General features: G+C 47.2%; 1 protein-coding gene across 1 annotated transcript in view; it reads left to right on the top strand.

The window, feature by feature from the left end:
- Nucleotides 1-596: 596 nt before the first annotated feature.
- LOC144168066 (lipase 1-like) overlaps nt 597-26,529 on the top strand; it is an 85,332-nt gene continuing 59,399 nt past the window's right edge. The window contains exons 1-5 of the mRNA XM_077697151.1: nt 597-722; nt 3,735-3,752; nt 5,733-5,911; nt 6,896-6,915; nt 25,232-25,346. Of these exons, the coding sequence (XP_077553277.1) occupies nt 597-722; nt 3,735-3,752; nt 5,733-5,911; nt 6,896-6,915; nt 25,232-25,346 (458 nt within the window). The remainder of the gene's footprint in view (nt 723-3,734; nt 3,753-5,732; nt 5,912-6,895; nt 6,916-25,231; nt 25,347-26,529) is intronic.

The following is a 26,529-nucleotide window of genomic DNA, read 5'->3' as shown; positions in this document are numbered from 1 at the left end:
AATAATGCCGCCCAGTTTTAGCGCACCCATGTAATTATTGCTCCTATTTCATATAAACACGCAATTTTTTAACGTGCCTCTGCAAAATCACCAGCTCATAAAGCCGCCGCAGTTGTACTACACATATGTGATTTATCACTTCCCATCTATGTGCAATTTTCTTATGCACTCATTCAAAGCTACAAGCAAACAAAGCCGCCCCATGTTAGCATGCCTACGTCATTAATGCTCCTACTTCATCTCAGTGCGTAATTTCCTAGCGTGCGTTTTCAAAGCCGCAACAAATAAAGGTGCCCCAGTCATATCCCACTTTATGTGAGTTAATATCTCATTACATCTAAATGCTTTATTTCCTGATGTACGCGTTCAAACTTACCGCTAAACAACGCTGCTATTAAGCCTACGCGTTGTGATTAATGTTTCTGCTTTATGGCAGGGCCAAATTTCGTCATGCGCGCCTTCAAAGTCACCACCAAATAAAGTCTCCCCCGTTACAACACTCAGCCTCTTCAGCTCTTTCCAGGGATAGTAACAACACCAGCTCTGCAGAACTTCAGAAATTTGAAAGCTCCTTCAGTTTAATTTGGAGCGCTATTATGGTTCTCACTACGACCAGAGCTGTGTTTGCAATGTTCGGCCTTGGAAGTGTGATGGTGCGTGTTGCATCAACGATAATAACGACCGAAGAAACGGACGTGAGTCGAGACGCCAAGCTAGATCCGGTACGTTCCAAAGGATTTTTTTCTTTCCACCTGAACAAACTGTGAACATTGTGCTCTGGCTTTAAACGCTAATGGAGTTCAAATTATCAAATCCGTTATTGGGGAAATGTCATACTTATAGGTGCCCAATAATGGAAGGAAGCCGGAACTACACCGGAATGGAACAACTCCGGGTGCCTCGAAGTGAAGTTGATTCCATTCCCCGATTTTGTAGCCAAACGCCTTACTGTTCGTGATGCACAATGCAATATCGGTGACATAAATTCACACACTGACGGCGTTTAAATCAAACACATACAAAAGACCAAACAAGGCTTTTGTGGCGCATGCGCATCCAAAATACGACAGTTCTGTGGGGGAGGTGGGAATCCAATTGCGTCCAACGCCAGAAAAAGAACAGCTATTCCTTTCTGTAGAATCGTGGTGTGCTACGAAAGACATGTATGTTTATGCAAATTACTTGCACTGGAGGCTCCAAATCTTGAGGTTGATGCTGTTAAAGGGGCACTGACACAAAATTTTGAAGGCGAGATAACTTCGGAGATAGATTGGTGGGAACACATATACATCATCTGCAAAATATCAGCGGAGAATACAGCCTAGAACATATTTAAAATCAATTTTAAAGTGTGCGAAACGCAACCGAGCAGCCAGCAGAGGACCACGCGCAATTGTAAATAAACAACATCCACACACGTCACGATTTTGTGTTTGCCGCTTCCGCACTGCCGGTGCTTTTTGCCGGCTCGCCCGGCTCGCCGCTCCAATCGGAGAGCCGGGGGGCGGAGCTTCTGCTCTCGAGAACGAACGACTCGATCGTTGGCGGCGGAGGCGCCGTGATTTCGTCAGCTCATCGGGCAGCTGGTCACGACCAAAGTTCTACAGCGATTCCAGCACTCTGTTTCTATTACTGTTTATTACCATTCGATGCGAAAACGCGGCGGAGGCCCGAAAAGCCCACTGAGCTAGCCGCACGGTCGCTGTGCAGGCGGCGGCCATGGCCGCGGCCGGCGCAGGTAGCTCGAGTGATAGCTTGTTACCGCTGCACGAAATTGTCCCCAAGTCCCGACCATGGTGGCTTACATGAGAAAGGAGTTAATGATGCGATGGCGGGTTGCATTAAAAATTGTCATCTGCACCGCTTACGAGAGCGGCACGCGAATATCCGCCGCAGTGCTAAGCCGAACACATCTGTAGGCGGACCTGTAGGCAGACCGGCCGGCTGCTCCCAGCGCGCGTCTTGCCACCCACCGTCTCGAGCGTCGCGCGTCGTTCTTTAGCCGCGGTAGCATTTGCACTCGCAGCGCCTGCGTCACATCCACGGTCGCTTTTTAATTAAGCGCCTCACGAGATCAGTACGTGGGGGCATTCGCAGAAACTGCCGTCGATGGGGATTCGACAGTGCTACGGCGGCTCTGCTCTGTGATATCCCTCCGATGGTCACGTGGTCAGCTTTGTTCACACAAAATCCACAAAATCCATCGTTTCGCGGCACTCGCTGAAACCGAAACTGCGACTGGCCGCATTGAAAATGCCTCTAATTAAACAACCGTCGCACGCTGAAGCAAAGGAGGTTTCTACAGGTTATAAGTAGGTCACTAGCTACTTATCGCAACAAAAAAAACAAGATGCAAAATTTTTGTGTCAGTGCCCCTTTAACACAACATAGTAAAGCAGCGTATGAAACCCATGTCATCTCCTTCCCCCATTTTTTTTAGTTCCGCCCAAAAATCTTCATAACTAAATTATACTTTACAGAAATCAATGTGTCCAGGCTGACAACTAGGGAACTCAGGCGAAGGAGCACATGCATTTTCTACTAAGCACAACGGGCAGATTTCTGCCCTAAACAATGTGCACAAGAGTATGGCATGCACCACTATTTTGTATGTGCAGAAAATTGTACCAATACCAGTGTTTTTTTATGCCTCTGTGCATGTCTTTCCAGTTATAAGTATTATTGGAATGCAAAACTATTTTTGTTATCGTCTTTTTTGGAGTCTGCCTCAACTGCCATGCATTTGTTGTGTGCGCATTCCCCCGAATGTCAGTGTTTCTGCCCTTTTTTGTATGATTTTCGTCTCTTCACCCATATGTACCCTAGCAAGCTGAGCTCGCTTCTAGGCTGACACCTCTACAGCCCCTAATCTCTCTTTCTCTCTCTCTCTGTCTTCATTAAGCGATATTTTTTAGCAGTTGTGAACTTTAAATATTTCGACAATTTCTATTAAGATGTTTTTTTTCATGCCGTAGTTAACCGAAACAGTATCAATAAAGAATTACAACTCAAGAAAAATGTCTTTTGCTGTAACATGCGGAACATGCAGCGATCAGTGTCTTTCAGAAGGTTTTCATAGCTGAACGTTGCGTGTCACCTTCCCCGAGTTATTCATTGCGTGCATAAAGTTCGAAGTACATGTTCCGCGTAGGCCAGGAGAGAATCTATCGCCAACAAGCACGAAGCATTACGTGCTTATTCGCACGCCTGGGTGTGAATGAGAAGTAGAAATGTTGATGCAAGCACATGCTTCAGCGCAGCCTATACCAGTTTCAAAGTGATTTTTTGTGAGGCCAGTGTAACACGAAAGCTCCACCAAGTGTCTGGGTTGATTGTGGTGCCTGACACGTGTGTTCGGATTTTTTAGATGCGACGCTCAGAGCATCTCTTGTCGGCGGCCCTGTCCTTCCTGCGTGCGTCCGTTGTTGTCCGCGTGCGTCCGTTGTTGTCCGCAGCCTTTCCACTCTCCCCCTCTCCTCTCCGATAGCGAACACTCTCTCGCGAGGGGCATTAGATTGGATTCGATTAAATTGGCTTGGCTTGGCTTGGCTTGACTTGGATTGGGTTGGATTTGGATTGGATGGGATTATAGTGGATTGTGTTGGATTGTGTTGCGTCATAGCCGCGGCAGACGCACTGGCGCCGGCCAACACCACTAACTAGGTGGTGTTGCGCCGGCGCGTGCCCAGGGGAGAGCGAACACACTCTCTCAAATCTGCGGGTATGCGGCCCAGCGCGCTCTCACTCCGCCGGTGGGCGGCGCTGCGCGCGGTGCTGCGCATGTGCAGTACTCTCTCTCTCTCTGCGGTCTCCTCTCCTTCGGGCGCGCTGCGCATATAACCGGTGTGCCGCTCTCCGGCGGCCTTTCGGCCGACGGTTGCTCTCCGCTTGCGGTTGAACTGCCCTCTGCGTCGCCTCACGTCAGGGTTCCCGCGAGGGGAGGTTGGCGTAATTTTTTGTCGCCCTCTTTTTTTGCCCCGGTTTATTCCCCCCTTTTACGTTAGACCAAAGAAACAGCTGTTTCCGCCTCCCTCCAAAATATTGGTGCCGCTACCTGACAGAGCCCCGAAGTTCAGAATGAACTAAGGGGTTTCGAAAAGAGAAAATGAACGTTCCTAGCTTGCTGAGATCTGCGCCACAGCAAAAAAGTCTTCACTCATGAATAATTGCTATTAAGAAAACGTGCTACATTATTCGCATAAAATCAGCACACCTAACAAGGAAGCTAGTGAAAAGATAGTAACGGGTTGCATTCACTAACCCCATACGAACTTTAATACCCCGCAGAATGCTACGTAATTGCTGCCACTAAGTGTAGACTCGAAATACAATCGTTACTAGTCCAGACCGCGCACTTAGTAACTGCTGCTTGTTTGATACTATAATTGATTGAAAGTAACAAAATTCTACGGCTTTTTAAACATAATATCTACAGCACTCTTCCCAACCATCCTCATGATTACAAAGTTTTTGCAAGTCCACATGCTTATTTGTATGTGTTCACATTAAAATGCATATTTCAAAAATTACCCTAAAAATATTTAGTTTTCGTTGCAAGCCCGCCGATTGAGGACCTTCCGCTGCTACCTATAAAAGCAAGAAGAGCAAATGTGTCTCTAAGATAACAAAGTTATTCGCGATCTCCCCCTGCATCCCGTTGGTTTTCTTGCTCACTTGAATTGTCGTCGAATTCATGCGTTCGTGCTGAGTGTGTCTCAACTTCGTGCTGCACCCTCAGCCAATCTGCATTGTCACGCTATCTTTTTACTAAGGTACGCATGACCAGTTAGTAGACGCATGTTACCTCTATTTACTAAGTACACATCGGATGTGGCAAGTAAGTGGTTAGTGTTCTGTTAGTAAACCCACAGCCTTGTTTTTAAGAGTGAGGAGCGGAACACTCATTCCACGCTTCGCAGCTATTGCTACACACTTGTACTCCAGTATATCATTTCTCGCTGGTTCCTGCAGAGGCCGTCACAGCGCTATCAATAGAAAGATAAAATGGTTCAGGTCTAACATTTCTAAGCGTAGTTAGCACGAGGAAAAGCAATAAAGAGCTGGTGCTTCGAAAAGTTTGTTATTGATTGGGATTTTGCAGCCTACATTCTAGCTATATTTATTAGATAATTGGGTTTAGCCTTTCGCTTACAATGAAAGGCACGTACAGACCGCCCCGCTGGCGCGTCAGACTGAGGGAAAGATCAGCTGAGGGACCAGCACAACGCCTTAGCCACTGAACCACCGCGGCGGTGTTCGCTTTTTGATTGTCCAGAAAGCGAGAGCTTGGAATGATGGAAGGGCGTTCCACATGTGCAGCGGAGGATGCCGTGCAAACAACTTAACCGAAATTGACAATACAATATATATACCAGAAATCTTCTCAACCTTTTTTAATGCTGTCTGAAACTAAACGCTGTGGTGCGGCCGCAATACGTGGTATTCCGCTTTAGCAAGGCATATATCACATTAAAATATTACAGATCCTTTACTACAAACACACTCCTCAAATACGCCTATTAACCTCTCTTTTTCATGGAGCGCCGTTATAATAAGTTTTGTCTGATGTCTCACGTAAAGGTGGCGGCAAGCATTGCAGACAGTAATTATGACAAAAGCCTGTTTCAAATGCATACAGCGAAAATGCCTACCATGCGGTATCTAGATAAACTTTCTAGAAAGTCATAATCACTACAAGCCCTTTAAATCATTTCTCTGTGTCTTCTGCGTAGGCTGGACTGATGAGCAGGTTCGGCCACCCAGTTGAGATTCACAAAGTAACCACCGAAGACGGCCACATTTTGGAACTGGACCGGATACCAAGGCCGGAAGCGACCAACAACGATAGGAGCAACACGCCAGTGCTTCTTGTGCACGGGATCTTTCTCAACGCTGGAGGCTGGGTTGCGAACTACTGAGCGCCGGCAGCGTGCGCGCCAAGTCCGCCAGACAGGCAGAGGAGGCGGCGATCGCGCTGGCCCTGCTCCACCCGGGGACGAAGACGGTGTTCAGCGACTCCAAGTCCGCGATAGCCAACTTCGCCAGGGGCACGGTGTGCAAGACGACGATGCGCGTCCTTTCCGGCATCGGAGAGGGAGCGCGCAGGAACACCAGCACGACCATCCGGTGGTTTCCGGCTCACATGGGCCGGGAGCTCCGCAACGGCCACCGAAACGTCAACGAGGTAGCCGACGCCGCGGCCCGTGATCTCGCCACGTGCCGAGCCGCGCCAGCGACGGACGCCGACGTCGACGAGGAATCGAGCGAAGAAGAAGACTACGACGCGGAACCCCTGACCACGTACGGCGCGACGCTGCGCTGGTACAGGGAAGAGAGGAGGGCCTACCCTCCGCCCCATCCGGGGCTCGCGAGGAGGGAGGCCGTGCTTCTGCGGCAACTACAGACTCGGACGGTGCTGACGCCGGCGCTCGCGCGCCACATGTGCCCGGACCTGTATGAAGACTGTGTGTGTAGTGTTTGTGCGCGAGTGACCGCGGACCTGACCCACCTGATGTGGGGTTGTGAAAGACACGACGCGAGTGACGGGAGGCCGACCCTCCCTCCGGACGTTACGGACTCGATCGGCTCTTCAGAGCGCGAACACCAGCTAAGGGCTATCCAGCGGCTCGAGGCTGCACTGGGCAAGCAACGGCGAAAGGAGAACCCGCACTCCTCTCGGCCTCCTCCTGCGGGAGCGAGGGCTAGGGGAGACAGCGGCGGCACTCCAAGTAGCCCGCGCCGACCAGACGCAGGCCTCGGGGTCGGCCCGACGCCGCAGTGAGCGGCGAAGACTACGGGACGGTGAAGCCCTGCGAGCAGTAGTATTAACTCTATGCCTGCGAGGCCTGACCCGTCCCCGACTGCAGGAGATCCAATAAAGTCCTTTCTCTCTCTCTCTCCCTTCTCAGAGTCCAGGCAAGAAAGTACCATGAACGCGGCTTCCTGACGATATGTTCAATCGCGACATGCATTACAGTTTACTATTACCTTACACGCATGACTACATATCTGAACACCCGCGGCCTGTCGGTCACATTAATAGATTGGCCGCGCAAGATTAGACGAAATTAGGAAAAGGCACAAAACGTCCCTGTTTTTGTGATCATGGTAAAAAAACAGAATTTTGCACAGATGAGGCGCATTGTCTTGAGTTATGTATTGAACACCGATTAAGTGATATCCTCTTTCTAGCCTTGGTCTAAATCTGTTTCATTTTGCTGAAGCTGAACTCAAAGACGCTAATTCCTCAAAAAAATGTAGCTGCCGAAACTACGTGGTTCGCATTCGTAATACTCAAGGAGTAACCGGTATCTTGCCAAAAGATGGCAATTTATTCTACCAACCGAGGACAAGACGTCTTGTAAATGAACAATACTTGCCTTGCAGAAAAAAGTCTCTATCACATCGGGCACTTAAGTTGTGTATTGGAAGTCATGCATGTCAGGTGTGCAACCCTCAAGGTCGATACTGCTATGTGCCCAGTGTATCTAGCCGAATTGAGTCTTTTCGTTTAAGAGAAAGACCGAAGGTCCAGTAGTGTTTCACGAGTGGTGTGCATCATGTTGAAGCAGGAATTTAGGGAAACGAAGAAGAGTAAAGACAACGAAAACAACACTTGATCAAGATGGCATAATTCAGTTCTATTTAAAACCAACCTAAGAGTGCCGAAGAACCACGTAAATGTAAAAATAAATGTGTGTGCATTACCAAAAACAAACAAATGGACGTACAGTAATCCCTAGCTGCTTAAAACTTCCAGGTAAGAGAAGTGTCGAGTTAAGCGAAATCCGAAAATTTGTGGCCAGGTCGCAGAAATAAGAGGTAATGCTGGTAACAAAATATCCGCTGTACAGGGGCTTTCGTTATACAGGCAAAAAAAAGTTCGCAGGAAAAACTAGATTTTTATTGTTGCGGCAGATAAAACGGCGTGATGGTCGCCTGTTTCACGTTCGCATCTCGTCCCACAAAAGCGCTCTCATGCTGCTCGATGCATCGATGAATTGCTGGTCGCCACTACTACATTCTGGCGTGTTGCGAAGGAGGCGCAGCATCTTCGTTGTTTCTGTCGTTGTAGGCACTTCTCGAGGCTCCTCTCCGTCCTCATAATTAGCTACATCTTCCACAGCCCTCTCAAGGATGTAGGTATTGGACAGCATCCGGCGAAGGAACATCGGCCACGTACAGCGTTAACTTGCCGTTAACGACGGTGTTCGGCGCGTAGGACGAGCTAAGTGTTAGAACAAAGACCTTATCAGCTGTCTGTAGGGTACCTTGCCTTGTGTGTAATGCGAGGCTTAACTCAAAGAAGACGGGGACGGTAGCAGACGAGACACATTGATTAACAGTCATTCTTATGGCCGCCACCGTTAATAGCATAATACCTTTCCTGCTAACATCGGTGCCTCCACTTTTAGGGCTGTCAACATCTGCCTTTGTGAATAGGTTAAGCCGAGGGGTGAAATATTTTTTTTGTGCCCCTGCGAAAACGCTTCGAATAGCACTTGAATGACGCTTTGGCTACGTAGCACATTTTTGCAATTTTCTTCAGCCTCCTAAACAGATAAAACAAAATGCTCTTTTTTTCTCATGATGCTAGTTGATTTCAGAACAATTTAGGCTTGTTTAACTGTACAATACGCGGAAAATGAAACGCGAACACGAAAATATGAATCAGAACGCGCGAATAGCACGATTTCTTTTCATACAAGTCAAAATAACGCGTGGCTTGGTTACAAAAACAAAGTCCGGAAATGTGGCTTTCCGAATGTAGCAAGAGCACGCCATTATTAGACCTCAACGAACAGTTATTTTTAATTTTTCGTGTTCCGATTCTTATTTTCGTGCTCGTGTTTCATATGCCGCATATTGTACCTCTCTGTTTCATGCTGTTTACGGTTATGGTGGCAATCATGTTTTTCTTCGACTCGTGTAAAATTTTTGTCACCATCCTAGGGCACATTGAATAGTTGTAACTATTTTGTCGAATTTGAGAACCTACGATAGCGCAGCTGTGAAGCAGTTCACAATGTTTTTTTTGATACTGTATTTTGACGCCACGATGATAGTTATTTCGAAAATACGTCCCCCTAGTTTGCGCTAAACTGCCGCATGGTCTATAGTAGCAGGAATTTAGCCCCAGGAAATGTAGCGCTGCTCCAGATGTCGTTCTTGGCTGAAATTCACTATCGAAGACCCACGCGTCTTTTAACGCAGTAGTAGCTTTCTAATGAAATATGAGCTTTGATACAGCTGTTTTCTTTTTCAATGTTCAGTGTATGGTAAAATGCCTCCATGTGGTCGGTAGTCATAACATAAAATTTATCAGACATTCGGCGGCCACACCGATTGACTTTGCTCCCACTTATGACTTCTCTTACCATTTTTGAATTAACATTGCTGGTGCCACATAAAATCACGCGATGGCACGTTCGAGCGAGACTGCGTGCCGAAACACGTACTAAGCGCCCCCCCCCCCCCCCCCAGCATGAATACCTGGCCCCTCGAAATGCTAAATACAAAGATAGGAAGCGTATACTTCGTCACAAACGCATTTTATAGAAAACTGAACCGCAGGCTTAAAATAATTAACAACAGCAAGTACCGCATTAATTCCCATTGAAAAACACATATTTTTGTTATTCCAGCTAATTGGTCTCGTCTGACACCGCCCTCGCCTTCATTGTGCTAAGCCTCCCATTCAGTACGTACCCACTAGCCCAACAACACGTTTTATTTTGCCTTGTTCCCTCTGTCAACATTATGCAATACAGTCCAGGCCTCTTACAACTAACAGATAGAGAAACAGAAATCACTTCGTTGTTTCCGTTTTCTTATATCTGGGCATAAAATACATGTATACGAATGGTAACAGAAAACGAAGATTCGTTCGTTATAGCCGGGATTTTGTTAACACCAAGTTTTATATACGTGGGCTATGCTGTATCCATCGTCCCGCGAAAGAACGTTTTGTTAAAAAAAGGGGGTGTGGGCAAATATGTATTACCTATGAGAGGTAAATTCACAGCAAAAAAAAAACTTTCCATTTAACCGATATTTTGAGATATCCGAGTTCGAGTTGACGAGGGATTACTGTACACTATAGTGGATCCGGACGAGCGCTGACCCCTAATTTCCAACTCAGAAGTACTTTTCCTTTTGAATTTCTTCCTTGACTTCCTGCCTTGAATTTTTTTAATTCCTACATTGAATTACTGAATTGGCTGCCTTGAAATCGAATTTCGTTCACTTTCAAGGCAGTCTTGTCGACAGACCACAAAGAAATGCATACATAATTCATACTGTAACAAAAGTCTACAACGTCCAAAGTCCTGGGTTACAAAGATAAAAAAAATTCACAGACGCCGTCCCTAACCCGTATTTGGCCATCATTCAGAATATATTCCATAGCTTCGAAATGACGCATGAACATATTCAGCCACGCCCAGGGTGCCCCATCGACCCGCACATTTGCTCTTTCAGTGAAGACTACTTTTTCGGGACAATCTCGCGGCATGTAAACTGGTAGCAGACAAACCTATCATTAAGGAAGTCCGGCGTATGAAGATAGCCATCGTGAAGCCACGCAGACGCCAGATCAGCATCAGCTCTAATAGTTGCTGCTTACACTCACCTCCCCAAGTAAATATCAGAAGCTTTGCTATATCATCTAACTAAACAGAAGAGCATTGGTGGTAATAAACGTTTAATAATCGTCGAGGAACTTTTGAAAGAAGTTTGAACTTTTTGTTAGAAGAAAGTTATACACCTGTATTTATTCCTCATGTGCCTGGCAACTGTTTCAACATAATTAAAACGAGGTTTACATCTACAATTGAGCATGTAGAAAGTCAAATAGAAAATATACCCTTTCAGAAGTGCAACGCAGGAAGTGGAGATAGGCAAAATAAAAAAGAGGTTACGCTAGCACGGCACTACTTCCAGGTAAAAAACCTCGCCTTTGTAATTCCTTCGGGAGAATGGTGCTCTGCTTAGCGCATATGTTAAATTTATGATCCTGCCATTCAGAATGTATTTGTACACGCCAGCAAAATTGTCAGTTAGATCTATTGTTGTGAAAAGGCACCAGTCGTGTTTAGTACATACACAACATTAGCTGGCTTTAAACGGGGAACCTACGTGAAGTCATACGAAGATTCACTGCACTTACTGCCGTTTCGGCTTTACAGCTGAAAAGCATACATTTTCTTTTCTTTTCTGTGGTTTCCCCTAAAAATAGAACACGCAGGACAAGCTCAAAAAATGCAGTTAAACATAGTGTTAATGGAGAGCTGCTGAAAAACATATCGTCTTGGAGTAACAGTTTATATTGTTTTCTTTTCTCTGTTTCAACCGTGCCCTGACACTTCATACCAAGTGTAAATTTGTTGAATGTCTCCACATATGCAAATGCAGAAAACAAGACGTGTCTATTGTCAGCGTCAACAATTTTCAATCACCATGTAGGCAAAAGACGAGTTTTCTTTAATGAAGACAATTTGGTTCGATAGAACTGATGGAAATCTTCATGGAACCTTCAAACAAAAATTTAAGAGATACAGATAGTAGGTTAAAAAGAGGGCAATGCAACAGCAGCTCCCTTCTGCAGCCATTATGGTTCACGGATGCTTGCATGTGCAAGTGGAGGACGTCGACGAAGCCTACCGCCAAGAAACATGGCGGCGCGGTTGCAGTGATGCCTCTATTTGCGTTTAGCGTACCACCTCAAGGTTTGCGTAACTTAACCTACCGCCATCTTTGTTTTAGGTGTTTTGATAATACGGCACTGCTTACTCTGTAACGATATACTTTGAAAGTTCGCCAATATCTCCTATAATTTTGGTTTAAACAACACCCTTCACTGGCGGAAAGAGTGTAAAGGAGAACTTCGTCCACGACGAAGGGCGAAGTAAGAGGACACCAAACGTGCGCTGACTAACAACTGAAATTGGTTAGGCAGAAACTGCATATTAGGAGCTTTTTTTCCGATACGAGTCAAATACACCTCAACAAAATTGCAGAAAAAAGCGAAAATTTGGGACCACGCGTATATGCAACGCTGTCTATGACCTGTTCGAGATATCAGCTAGGGGAACTAAGCCTTGACAGCGTTGCATTTAGGCCTGTTAACAAATTTTTCGCTTATTTCTGAAATTCTGTTCAGGTGGATTTGATTCATGTAAAAAAAAAGCTTCTCAATATATACAGTAAAACGTCGCTATGACGAAGTTTAAAGGTCGGGTCGTAATTACTTCGTTAGAACCATTAAATTTTTTTACCCAATGTCCATTTCTACCGGCACTTTACACGCAAGAAAGGATGTATTTACAACAAAACTCCCAGCAGTCCGCGAAAACAAGGAAAGAAAAAAACAGCAAATAATGGCTACTTTATGCACACCAAACTGCTGATTAGACAGCACACGAGCTGGCGGCTCCCTTCGCAGAGAAAAAGTCCTTGATAGATATTTGCCGTGGGTTTTTCAGGCGAATGACGGCTTTTCAGCACCGCCGCGATTTCGAGTCCGTCCTCGCAGTCATCGGGAGCGCGAAAAAAGTGGTGCAGCAGGTCTGCCGCATCCCGTAGAGTGGCTGGAGGCATAGAGTTTCATACTAATACGTACATACTAGAGAGAAATCTGGCGCCGCAATCGCGGGCCGCCGTGGGCTGCGCCATTGCAGCTAGCGACGTTCCTCGCCAACTTGGCTTGGCTAGCCACAAGGCCTTTGTTTTGCCGCGAAGACAAAATTAAGAGCTAAGGGTAAGATATTTTTTCTTGTTCATCTTGCATGAAGCTTCTAAATATTCTTGGACAAGTAAATCTTTTTTGAGTTTCAATTTTATAATAAGAAAAGCTTGAATTATATTCTGCAGTAATATTGTTGCTTTTTTGCTGCCAGAGGCTTGATTTCCAGCCTGTTAATGAGCCAATGCAAGGACAAGTCTAACGTGCCTGCCCGGTACATGACGCAACGCTCGCTGAAGCACGGCTCACCTATACGGTGGCGCCATATTTCCTTGTAGTATATATTAGTAAGGAACTGTACGGCTAGAGGAACATCCAGGCACCTTACTGGGAGCCCGGAGACGCGCACCCTTGCGCGTGTTGCCAGGCGTTTGCAGGCTGCTTAGCGCACTGGAGTTGGCAAACCCTAGCTAACTCGAGTTCTGAATTTCCGCATTCTAGATGCGACGTAACCCGTTGCGCGCTATAAGACATTAGAGAGTTATAGCAGAGAGGGGAACAGATCCCGGTGCGGTGCCCGGTAGGCGACCTCCCTTACCGCGCATGCGATGAGGCAGAAAAAATGGTTCTGCGCATTCGTAGGTGTACCGGGTACCCTAACGGGACCGGTTCTCTGCTCTGCTATACGTCTCTGTTAGAGAGTTTTAGCATACCGGCTAGTGGACCCGGCTCACGCTACGGCCTAATGCGCGGGCATCGCGAGGGCCCGCCCGCGGAACTAATCCACCCTACCTGAACGAATCCGCGAGTGCCCAGTCGAGTCCCAGTACCCACAGCCGTAGCGTTAGCGGACGCTACCCGCTATGTTAAAACTCTCTATTGACCTGACGGGTACCAAAGTGTTCCGTAAATGCCCGTTGTGGAAAAAGAGGTTCCGTATACCCATTGCGAGGAACATTTAGCTTCATTAAAACGAGGCGTTAAATACGTGGCATCTATGAGAATTTCAAAAGGAATTCTGATTGCTTCGTTATGTCGATTAGTTCGTTACATCCTGTTTCGTTATAACGAGATTTTAATGTATATGCCAGGAAAATACAGTTGCATACTGAACACATTCGTATTGCGCATATCGGGAAAAGGGACAAGGAAACACGTTACACGTGCGCGGAGGCAAGAAAATTCACCTCCTTATCTAAAACCGGACTGTGGCCCGCCTAACGCAATGGTCAATGTGGAAAGCCTCCACCGCCTCACGGATAACCTGATCCCTGAGCATGAAAACTACCCCCGTACCAATTAAGCATGGACGGAACCATGCGAAAATAGTGTGTTGAAAGCGCCCTTGTGTGCAATTTCTAAAGCTGTCCTTGTGTTCTCGCAGATCCATAATCTAAAGACATTCAATTAACAACTGTCCTCTTAGACGGCACAAAAAAAAACCTAGCTCTTTGAACCTGAAAATCCCGCTGTTTAAGTGTCTGCCTGGTTTCTTTATGAACCGTTAAGGTGCTCTTACGGTTTGTTCTGCCCCGAAAAAACTACAAAGTGTAAGCCCCGCGACCTAAAGGAAAGCAAAAACGCAGAAACGTAAACGGCATGGTTTCCAGATTAAGCATCACGTTTCTCTTGTTTTTTACGTGTTGGTACCTGTTTATTGAAGGCCTTTAAATTGTGGACCTGCGTGTATGGGCCAGATTTGGCGGAATAAAAATGCACCTGTGAGGGCACAATCGAAGAGCCTCCGGTGCGTATCTTTGCACGTATACTATGGTGCGCTCTTGGATGTGTGCCGTGCATCATTTACACGGAGGTTGATTTCAAACCCTGGGATCAGCTTACCCAATAGACAACAGAACCTTCCACATTGCAAGGAACAGTCTCTCTGTCATCCGGGCCTCAGTCAGGTTGCCAGAGGGGGAGGTGAATTCTGTCGCGAGTGCTAGTTGATTAGTTTTGTTCTTACTTTTTCCTGTTGTGCTTTGCGGTTCCAAAGCACAAAAACGTGTTTAATTGTTGCTTTTTTTCGGTATAAGGACGCCGTGCTCTGCGTGCCTATGTCATTTTTCTGGTGTCTATGTATGTTTTCCGGCGCAATAAATTTCCGATGTTAGTCAGCGCCTGTCCAGTGTTCTCGTTTTCTTCGTGAAACATCTTGACGCTGCTAAACATAGAGAACAATCCAAATTAGCTACCGAAGGACAGTTATGTAATCAGAGAAAGTTGTTGTGTGTTCAATGTTTTTTCAAATTTCAAATTCAAACTTATTTTGTTCTCAAACATACAAACACATTATTATACAGGCGAGGGTCCCAGAGTTTGACGATTGTAAGGGGACCCTCAATAAGAACTGCACAACGCGAATTTGTAAGGCAGCAAAACAAAACAAATATTCATGAACAGACTTTGTTAAGAAAAAAGAGTTCAAATATCAAGATGCATAGTTTTGAGCAAACACTGAATTAAACAAAAAGACATAAATAGACAACAGGAGACAAAAATGAACTACAACAATATTGCCGCGAACCATACATTGGGTTTGTTTATTTGTGTTTTGCTTTTACCGCCCGGCTGCGCCGGTCTGTGTTATCTCTGCGCCAAGGGAAGCGCGTGTTCCATTCTTTCTTTCTGTGCCGCATGTGTTATCTGTTGTGATAGGGAGAGCATTCCGATCTAACGTGAACAGCCCAGAATAATCTTCTTGGATCTACTATGTTCTCGATGCGAATCGACGTTTCGAGAACCACGCGCGCCAAAAGATAAAAAGCCTGCAGTGCGGACGCCGGGGCATTCGATTCGACGTCACTCGCCTGTGCAAGTCACTTTGTTGACCGCTGCTTCGCCGCCTCTGTATTCTTTTGAGTTGTTAGGGGAGCACAAGTTCGCTCCAATAAACGTGTTTCTCATTCAACACCACTGCATCGTCCTTGTCTTCGTGACATCTGGTGGAGGTGCTGGGTACGCACCCTTCATGCCCACTACAACCTCGAAAAGCCGCCAAGCCAGTCCAACAAGAGCCAGCCCCCGCCTGCAAGATTTACCGCCCGAGTTCGGTCTTCTGCCAGAAGGGCCCAAGAGAAGGAACGCTGCAACCAACACCATGGTGCAAGAAACAACGTCGCCAATCATCCTGCAGCAGCCCCGAGAACCGCCATCGTTCCGGGGAGCCCCCGCTGAAGACCCCGAAGAATGGTTGGAGAAGTTGGAGCGCGTCCGCATCTTCAACAGGTGGGACGATGAAGAAACGTTCCGGCATGTCTTCTTTTACTTAGAAGATGCTGCTCGAACTTGGTTCGAGAACCATGAGAGCTCTTTGACCGACTGGACTCAATTCAAGAGGGAGTTCCTTAAGACCTTCACTACCGTGGTGAGAAAAGAGCGAGCTGCGCTTTTGCTTGAAACTCGAACGCAGCACCCCAACGAAGGAGTCGTGATTTTCGTTGAGGAGATGAAGCGACTTTTTCGTCGTGCGGACCCTGAAATGACCGAGGAAAAGAAGCTCAGGTTTCTAATGCGAGGAGTGAAGCAAGAGCTTTTTGCTTGTCTAGTCCGTAACCCTCCGAAGACAGTGGCCGAATTCGCGTCTGAGGCGGCCGCGATGGAGAAGACGCTAGAAATTCGAACCAGGCAGTACGACCGCCCTGTCAACGCGCTGTTCTCGGAGACCATCGGTGCTGCAAATGGAAGCTCCGATACATTGCGAGAGACCATCCGAGCAGTGGTCAGGGAGGAGCTTCGGAAGCTTTTTCCAACGACGCCGCAACCTCAAGTGGCTTCCCTGACCGACGTAATCCGAGAAGAAGTCCAAAACGCACTGGGAACTTCTACGCCGTCGGAAGCACCCCGCGAACCACAAGCCATGACCTACTCCTCGGCTGTTCGTCAACCCCGCCCTGCTCCAACCCGTCGTCAAGAGGCTGAGCCATACCGCCGTCCAACGCCGCCCGCCCGACGCCCTGTAGACCAATACCAGACGCCAAGGAAGACCGACGTGTGGCGAACGCCCGATAATCGCCCGCTGTGCTACCACTGCGGAGAGGCCGACCACATCTACCGTCGCTGTCCCTACAAGAGGCTCGGTTTGCGAGGGTTCTCCGTCGACGCCCCACGCCCCCGATACGGCCAGCGCCCTGCTGAGATCGAAGAATACCTCTCCAACACCAACCGAGGACCAGCCCGCTTCAACCGTTCACCGTCGCCCTACCCGTCTCAGTCACCAAACCGCCGCAGCACTGCTGACTTCTCACGTGGAAGGTCCCCCAGCCCACGCGGGGGAAACTAAAAGCAGCAACTTCGGGAGGTAAAGTTGCACAACGGCGGAAAAATGAAAACCCTCCAACGACGCAGCGACTCGCTGAAGACCATCATTCACGACATGCCCTCATCCCGACGACCCGACCTAGCCCTAACGAGACTCCTGAACACGACGACAGCTACACGGCGCGACGCGTACCCGACCTGACCAAGACGTCCGTTGAGAAGACGACGACAACGACGATGCACAGTGCCCGACCATCAACACGTACAAGCAGAGATACGACGCCCCGACGAACCCGCAACTCGAGGACGACTGCATCTGACGTCAAGGTGTCCATCGACGGCTTTGACGTAGTCGCCCTCGTAGACACGGGAGCTGACTATTCGGTAATGAGCGGACCATTTGCGTCTAAACTGAAGAAAGTTATGACCAGATGGGACGGTCCGCACATACGCACAGCAGGAGGCCACCTCGTGACGCCAAGTGGAACGTGCACATCGCGCGTCACCATAGACGGCACAACGTACCCTGCGGCGTTCGTTGTTCTGCCTAACTGCTCCCGCGACGTGATTCTCGGAATGGACTTTTTGACGGACAACGGCGCAATAATTGATCTGCAGACCAAGTCGATAACATTTTCCTCAAATCACTCCACGACGCCGCAGCCGAACCCCGATCACCGTGCTGCTGTCAGGATCGCCGACGATCACATCACCCTGCCACCCCGCGCAAGCTTGATGATCGCCGTCTACTGTGAGGATGCTGCTTCTGACATCGACGCTATCGTAGAGAGTGATCGAAGGTTGCTTCTCGACCGCGGTGTCTCCGTCGCAAGAGGCATTGCGCACTTTAAGCAACGCCAATCTCACGTTTTGGTCACTAATTTCACCGAAGAGTACCAGCATTTAAACAAGGGAGCTGCAATTGCGTTCCTCGAAGAAACGCAAGAAGCAAGTGATGTGATCGCAGTCGCCGACTTTGAACGCACACCCGTAGAAACATTCAAGCTCCCGCAGCCATTCGACGTGAATCCGGCGCTACCGCAAGAACAACGGAAAAAATTATTGGCTTTGCTGCGTCGCTATAGCGAATGTTTTTCGTCGAGCGCAAAACTACGTCAGACCCCTCTAGCGAAGCACCGAATAATAACCGAAGATGGAGCCCGACCTACCCGACAGTCACCGTACCGCGTCTCTTCACACGAACGGGAAGCCATCCGGACTCAAGTCGACGACATGCTGAGCGATGACATTATACAGCCATCGAAAAGCCCCTGGGCTGCGCCCGTCGTACTCGTAAAGAAAAAAGACGGCACATTAAGGTTTTGCGTTGACTACCGGCGACTGAACAAAATCACGAAAAAGGACGTGTACCCCCTACCCCGAATCGACGACGCCCTCGACCACCTCTGCCACGCGAAGTACTTCTCATCGATGGACCTGAAGACCGGCTACTGGCAAATTGAAGTGGACGAGAGAGACCGAGAGAAGACTGCATTTATAACCCCAGACGGCCTATACGAGTTCAAGGTGATGCCGTTTGGGCTGTGCACAGCACCAGCGACGTTTCAAAGAGTCATGGACACTGTGCTAGCTGGCCTTAAGTGGCACACCTGCCTCGTATACCTCGACGACGTAGTGGTATTCGCCCGGACTTTCGACGAACACCTTGCAAGGTTGGAGTCTGTACTCGAGGCCATTCGTACGTCGGGGTTGACGCTGAAGCCTGAAAAGTGCCGTTTCGCATACGGGGAACTCAAGTTCTTGGGCCACGTCGTCAACGCCGCGGGAGTCCTACCTGACCCGGCAAAAACTTCAGCTATCGCGAACTTCCCTAGGCCGAAAGACAAGAAGGGCGTGCGGAGATTTCTCGGGCTGTGCGCATACTACCGGCGCTTCGTCGCAAACTTCGCACGCATTGCAGAGCCACTCACGCGCTTGACGAAAGATAGCACCCCTTTCAGCTGGGAAAACGACCAAGAAAAAGCATTCGGCGAGCTGCAAAAACGCCTGCAAAGCCCGCCCGTGCTCGCTCATTTCGACGGAAATGCCGAAACGGAAATGCATACGGACGCCAGTGATATAGGCTTGGGTGCCGTCCTTGTCCAAAAGCAAAGCGGCTGCGAAAGGGTAATCGCCTATGCTAGCCGTGGTCTGTCGAAGGAGGAGAAAAACTATTCTGCCTCTGAGAAAGAGTGCCTGGCTATTATATGGGCGATTTCAAAATTTCGCCCATACGTGTATGGAAGGCCATTCAAGGTTGTAACAGACCACCATGCGCTGTGTTGGCTCGCCAATTTGAAGGACCCCTCTGGCCGTCTTGGGCCGTGGAGCTTGCGCCTGCAGGAGTTCGACGTTACAGTCGTTTATAAATCCGGCAGGAAACACTCCGATGCCGACTGCCTGTCCCGCGCCCCCGTCGACCCACCACCACAAGACTCTGATGAAGACAGCGCGTTCTTCGGGATCGTGACGGAGAGCGACCTAGCCGCCCAGCAGCGTGCCGACCCCGACTTACGCGTCATAATCGAGTACCTCGAGGGATGCGACGTTGCCGTTCCTAGGACCTTCAAACGCAGCTTACCAGCATTCAGCCTGAGAAACTCCGTCCTTGTGAAGAAGAATTTCAGCCCCGGAACAAGAGCGAATTACCTTCTCGTCATCCCCGCGGACCTCCGTGACGAAATTTTGGAAGCGTGCCACGACGACCCGTCTTCCGGACATCTGGGCACAGCCCGCACTATCGGAAAAATCAAGGCGAGGTACTACTGGCCCGGCCTTACCTCTGACGTCACCCACTACGTCCGGAGCTGCCGTGACTGCCAGCGACGAAAAACGCCGCCGACAAGACCCGCCGGACTTCTGCAACCGATCGCCGTCCCATCGAGACCATTTCAACAGATTGGAATGGACCTTTTAGGCCCGTTCCCTACGTCACGATCACAGAACAAGTGGATTGTCGTAGCGACAGACTACATGACGCGCTACGCAGAGACCGCCGCTCTTCCGAGGGGGACTGCACAAGAAGTGGCGAAGTTCTTTATAAGCCAGGTTGTGCTGCGACATGGAGCCCCGGAAGTCCTAATCACAGACCGCGGAACGGCATTTACTGCGGAGCTGATGCAAGGAGTATTACGCTACAGCAACACGGATCACCGAAGAACGACGGCGTACCACCCCCAAACGAACGGACTAACAGAACGTCTGAACAAGACAATCGCAGATATGCTGTCAATGTACGTTGACGTTGAACATAAGACTTGGGACGAAGTGCTCCCGTATGTCACGTTTGCGTACAACACGGCTATCCAGGAGACGACACAGCTGACGCCGTTCGAGCTTGTCTACGGTAGAAGGCCGACTACGATGCTCGACGCCATGCTTCCGCACGTAGAAGACGACGACCTCAACGCCGACGTCCACGGATATCTTCAACGTGCGGAGGAGGCCCGCCAGCTCGCTCGAGTTCGTATAACGGACCAGCAGCTGGTGGATGCGGGCCGCTACAACCTTCGACGCCGAGACGCCGAGTACCAACCAGGGGATCGTGTGTGGGTTTGGACTCCCATCCGACGACGCGGACTCAGTGAGAAGCTCCTGCGAAGGTATTTCGGACCCTACCAGATTCTACGACGTGTTGGCCAACTTACCTACGAAGTGATCCCCGATGGTGACTCCGGCACATCACGACGACGCACGCGGCCTGAAGTCGTCCACGTGGTTCGCTTAAAACCTTTCTACGGACGATGACGAACTTTTATTTTCTTTTGTTCGGACTGTCGCTTATGTTAGCATCGGGTCGATGCACTCTTAGAGGGGGGGGGTAATGCCGCGAACCATACATTGGGTTTGTTTATTTGTGTTTTGCTTTTACCGCCCGGCTGCGCCGGTCTGTGTTATCTCTGCGCCAAGGGAAGCGCGTGTTCCATTCTTTCTTTCTGTGCCGCATGTGTTATCTGTTGTGATAGGGAGAGCATTCCGATCTAACCTGAACAGCCCAGAATAATCTTCTTGGATCTACTATGTTCTCGATGCGAATCGACGTTTCGAGAACCACGCGCGCCAAAAGATAAAAAGCCTGCAGTGCGGACGCCGGGGCATTCGATTCGACGTCACTCGCCTGTGCAAGTCACTTTGTTGACCGCTGCTTCGCCGCCTCTGTATTCTTTTGAGTTGTTAGGGGAGCACAAGTTCGCTCCAATAAACGTGTTTCTCATTCAACACCACTGCATCGTCCTTGTCTTCGTGACAATATCAAATAAAGGCGTACACGAACTAGACTATCGCAGACAGCCATAAAATATTACTGCGATTTTCTATGTTAATGACAACAAAAAATCTTTGAGGCGCTTTTTTTACAGCGAGTTGCGGATTATGATGACTTTATTGAGAGGGGGCTGCTCCAAAACAAAATTGCACAAAGCAAGAAAGTTTCCTGTCGTAATTAGTACGAATAATAGAAAATAAAAGTTGCTATTGGCTGCAAACCTGGTGATCTTTTTGTCCTTAAGCAAACAAGATCGATGGCATCGTATGAAATCTAACACTGAAGTGAAATTTCAAAAATATGTCCAAGTTATAGTAAATAATTGACATACTCGTAATATCTTGTTCTCACGCAACAGAGGTGCAGCTGAAGAACGATATGAATTACGTGTGATAATGCAAATGGATTGATTTTTGGTGTGCTGGGCTAATGAGATATGGAAAGAATATGCGCTACCCCACGAGGCAATGCCATAATTGATATGACAATGAATGAAAACGAAATACAATGATAGCTGTGCACGATGAGAAAAAAACCGCTGTGCCTTCAATAATGCCCGAATGCCAAATGCAGTTTTCTGCTTAAGACGTGAAAAATGAAAAAAAAAAACGTAAGGCTATATATAGGGTCGAGTTCCAAGAAAAGAAATGATGAATGTTCGGATAGAGAAATGGTGTTAGATCCCAGCATTATGGTGGGCAAGATGCTGGTCTGCCTATGGGAGGTCCTGAAAATCATGAATTTAGTTTTTTCTGGGCTAATACCTAAGTAATTGTCACTACACCAGCTAACGATGTTATTGAGCACAGTATTCATCTTGGAGGTGAGAAAAGTGACCGATGTATCGCATAAACATATTGTGGTATTATCGGCATATAGGACACAATGAAAGGAATGAAGTAAATTTGGAAGATCATTAATATATAAAATAAAGAGCAGCGGACCCAAAATGAAACCCGGTGGTACGCCTTGGTTCCTTGGTTAAATGTTATGTTTTGAGAGACGGTATCAGCCAGATATACTGTGTACTGCCTGTTGAGCAAATTTTTAATAATGTTAGAGGTGGCCCTGTTACCCTATATCCTTACAATTTTTGGAACAATCTACTGGAATCTAAAAGAACTGAACCCACAAAATTTCCGGTGTCGATTGTTTTTTTTTTTTTAATCTATTGAGGAAAGTAAGGATAGGCTATTACAACTCCCCGATCGGAAACCAAACTGGCAATCACTCAGGAGATTGAATTTAGATAAATAGCTATTAAGGCGTTTCGCAAATAACTGTTCAATTAATTTACTAATAGTGGGAAGAATGGAGATGGAGAGATAATTCGAAATTAACAACCGGTCGCCTTTTTTAAAGATAGGTATGACCTTTAGAGAGGACAGAAAAACACCGGTTTTGAAGATAAGGTTCATAATGTTGCGGAGCGTGTCCGAAATGAAATGAGCAACCAATTTTAGATGATGTACGAAATCTTATCCAGGCCAGCGCTTGTATTTTTCAGAGAAGAAAGTGTGGTTGTAACCGGTGAAAGAATGAATGACTGGTGAGCACGCTGGATGTTATGATACACATTTATATTCTGACGGGTGTGTGTGTAACACGAGCAAAAGTATTTACTGAAGGCATTTGCAAAGTGAATGGGTTGATGCAGATTGATCGTGTCGCTTTAAGCAACGTTTGCTGCCTCATGTGACGAACGAGGACTTCCCTTAAGAGCGAACGACTAAAGCTTGAAAATATAGAGGGTAATGCAAAAAAGCTTAATCCCGATTCCGTAAATTTCCAAAGGACAATGAAGCATGTCGCCATCAGAAAATCCACTAGAAACAGAAAATATTATTTGTTCACAAGCATTATTTCATTGGTTTCACTACTCACTGTCGCCCAACCCTTACTTCACGCCAAAGTCACATGCATCAAGTCGTAGCAAAAACTAATGACAAGTTTTATACCCTCGCCAGCGCAGCCACACATTTGATCAATCATTTTTTATTCGCACTGCCAAGGAATGGAGCATTCTTCCCAATGACGTGGTACTAGCCAAAGACCTTGCCTTTGTTAAATCATTGCTCACGGCTCCCGGAATTGTATGATGTGCTTGGGCCTTGTTTCTTTCTCTTTTGCCTTTTTTAAGACGACAGTCTTTCTTAGACTACTTAAACCCAGAAATTTTGGTCTGTCTGTCTATCTGTCTGTGACTCGATTTATCCTCCCGGCCAAAGCAAAGTAGATATTGCGCAATAGTCTTATATACTCACACCCAAAGGTAAACGTCTAAGCCCGGTTTATATGTTCATACTTGCCAACTTTGTTGAACAAAAACAAGACATTACGCAAATATAAGACAGGAAATTAATACAGAACGATATTTACAGTCTTCCTTTATTAAAATTCATGGAATCTTGGTTTTTCTATATGAAATGACATTGCACATCTACTGCATAAAACCACCGCCTGCTGTTGCCCGCGCAACTTCCAGGCGGTATATAAAAAATCACGCGACAACAGCAACTAAAGAGGATGATGATGTCCTCAAAGATTTCGGCACGCACCCACAAGGAGGGATTAGCCAGGGGCAAATCGGTTGTTCCACTAGCTATGTTCCATGTTCTGCTTGGAACGCACGTAGAGCACGGCCACGCGGTTCTATAAACCTTGAAGTCGGCCGCCTCGATTCACGCTCGTCACTGCCATACTGCAGCGCTGGCATCGAGGAACCCGGCCTGTAGCAGTGGAACGCGGTAAATTCAAAACGCCTTGAGCAAACCCGTGGTGAGCGTGACGGGTAAAGGCCCTAATATTGACCGTAATAGTAAAGGCCCTAATATTGACCGCGGTGACCTTGGGATGAGCACGACGGTATTTTCTCGGGTTTTATTTTGTTACTTTTTCGTTGCTGTTATTTTTGTTCTCATTGTTGTCAGCGCGGTCTGAGACTGGAGTGTTGCATACCCATCATATGTTGCCATCTGTTGTTTTAGTGTCGCATGTACTGCTCCTTTAGCTTTGTCGTCGTATGAATACCAATTGTACGTATTTTGTACCACTGTACTGCGTGTCCTGCGCTACAAGCTGTCTGGCTACTTATTACTTGCCGCTGTAAAATGCATTCTACTATGTACTCTTATTATTATTTTTAATCTGCTGAAATTTTGTTATAATGCTCAAACCCCATTACCTCCTTTCCTGTACTAGTCAACCACTTATTGTGCCATCCTTCATGGAATGCCTCCACCACAGAGACCCTTGCGGCGTCAAAATAAATTTGTAAATAAATAAATCCTGGCCACCGTTCGTATATTTAGCAATTAAGGTTAATTTTTTTGCTACATCGCCACTCCCAGCTGATTATCCGCCGGTTCAGAATGTAAAAGAAATCACTCGAGGCGTACTTTTCCCTCAACGCCAACCTTTTGTCTCGCTGACCCAGATTGTTAGCATGACACTCAAGCCACTTAAGCTCCCAAGTTACAAAGGTACCAGTGAAAAAAACGGCGTTTTTGTATTTACATGACCTCATATCCTAAAAAAGTGCACGTGTCTTAGCTTCATTTGAGACTGCATGCTGCACGCTAAAAAAAACAGAGAATGTTCTTCAGGACAGAACGAATACGCGGCAACTTTAAGGCAGAAGCTAAGCGACGAAGAAGTCAATTAAGACTACCTCTAATTGCTACTTGCAAACAGTGCTTTTTGACCACTGCCTAAATGGGCTGCTGGTTCAATAGGGCCGAAAAACAGGGGGAGTTAACCGCGACTATTACTACCTATGCATGTGATTAGAGCTTTCTATTGCTTTACACTTATGATCGCCGGTTTTACTCATTCCATGATTCCCAAATTTCGACCTCATTTTCGTGTAATAATTCAAGGCAGGATAGACTGGAAATCTGGGTTATTGCAGTGATTCCTCACGTACATTCGAATGACGCTGGCCTTTAGCAGGGCACGTAGGAAATCAGTTGTGTCCGATTACCAGCTGCAAAAAATAGTCTTACCTCATAGATACTCTACTTTAGGTTTTCTTCTGGCCGATGCTGGTTTCGACGTGTGGCTTTTGAACACAAGAGGGGTACCACAGTCAAACCATCACAAGACGCTCAAAACGGACGACTCCAGGTTTTGGGAGTGGAGGCAAGTTTTGCATGCGAATTTTACAAGCTACTGTATCGCTGTTTTACGTATTGCCATTATTTTGACTAGAAGTTTCTTTCAATACTTTTGAACCAACAAAATTACCTCCTACGCGAAACAGCTGGAGTTAATTTCAGAATTATTCACGCAGCAATATTTAAAGTTAAAATGCCCTTCCGCTTTTCTCTGCAAATATATGATAGTGCCAACTGTAGTAAGGAGGCTAAAGAATTTTCGGAGGTATACAGCATTTTGTACATTCTTTGCATGGTTGCGCTTGTATGAAACAAGCGATCATAACTACAGTCGAAGCTGGTTAATTTGAAATCCGAGGGGATAGAAAATTTGATCGAACTAGCCAGAGTTCGTACTCGCGGGAGTCCCTTTGATTGGCGGTACAGCGCACGCTACTGGAAAAAGAAACGCATGCGCGAAAACGTAGAAGGTATTGCACGTAGTTCGGAGCGAGCTTTCAATAATTACGTGCTGCGTAAGTACGGCATACGCCATGGTCAGCTCGATATGCGAACCCGACGAAGCAGGCGCACACTTGCGGATTACGATCCGTAGTGAAACGTGGCTTATGGCAGCTGCTTCAGTGCACGCTGAGCAACCGAGTGGTTACGGGTTTGACATGCTGTGGAGGCTAGTGAAGCATTGAATTATATCCTTCGGCATCGAATTTCATGACAGGTAGTCAGTGCGGACGGGCCATATTGTTTTAATTAACCGTGGCGCGTGTCTCAGGTTAAAATTAGCGATGGTTTTCCCCCATTCAAAAACACGTCACTTCGCCGGGACCAATCGAACAGTGCGAATTCTTTGTTGGTTCAGTTCAGTTCAGTTTCAGTTTCAGTTTCTATTTCACTTTATTATAGAAACAGACGAAGTAACACAGCATTAGTATACAGGCAGGGGTCCCATAGTGAAGAACACTGCAGGTGGGACCCCTGATGGTTGATAACAAAGTGAAGAAGAGGTGCAGTCGCTGAACGACAAATTATGCATAAGAATTATACAATTGTGAACAAATTATTAGGCCACGACCTCTCAGAATAGTGTTGACATGTCGCATAAAAGCGACAGTAAAAAAAAATGCTTAGAGTGGGCGGGAAATATTCTCCTTACACGTACGCATGTACACATGTGGTTACACACACAGATACAAAAGTACACATATCTA

The sequence above is a fragment of the Haemaphysalis longicornis genome, unplaced genomic scaffold (assembly GCF_048455015.1).
Source record: "Haemaphysalis longicornis isolate Haplotype H1 unplaced genomic scaffold, Haemaphysalis longicornis Haplotype H1 scaffold_2, whole genome shotgun sequence".
NCBI classification, from domain to species: Eukaryota; Metazoa; Arthropoda; class Arachnida; order Ixodida; family Ixodidae; genus Haemaphysalis; species Haemaphysalis longicornis.
The sequence above is the reverse complement of the archived record's forward strand: the minus strand, read 5'-3'. Positions and strand labels throughout refer to the sequence as shown.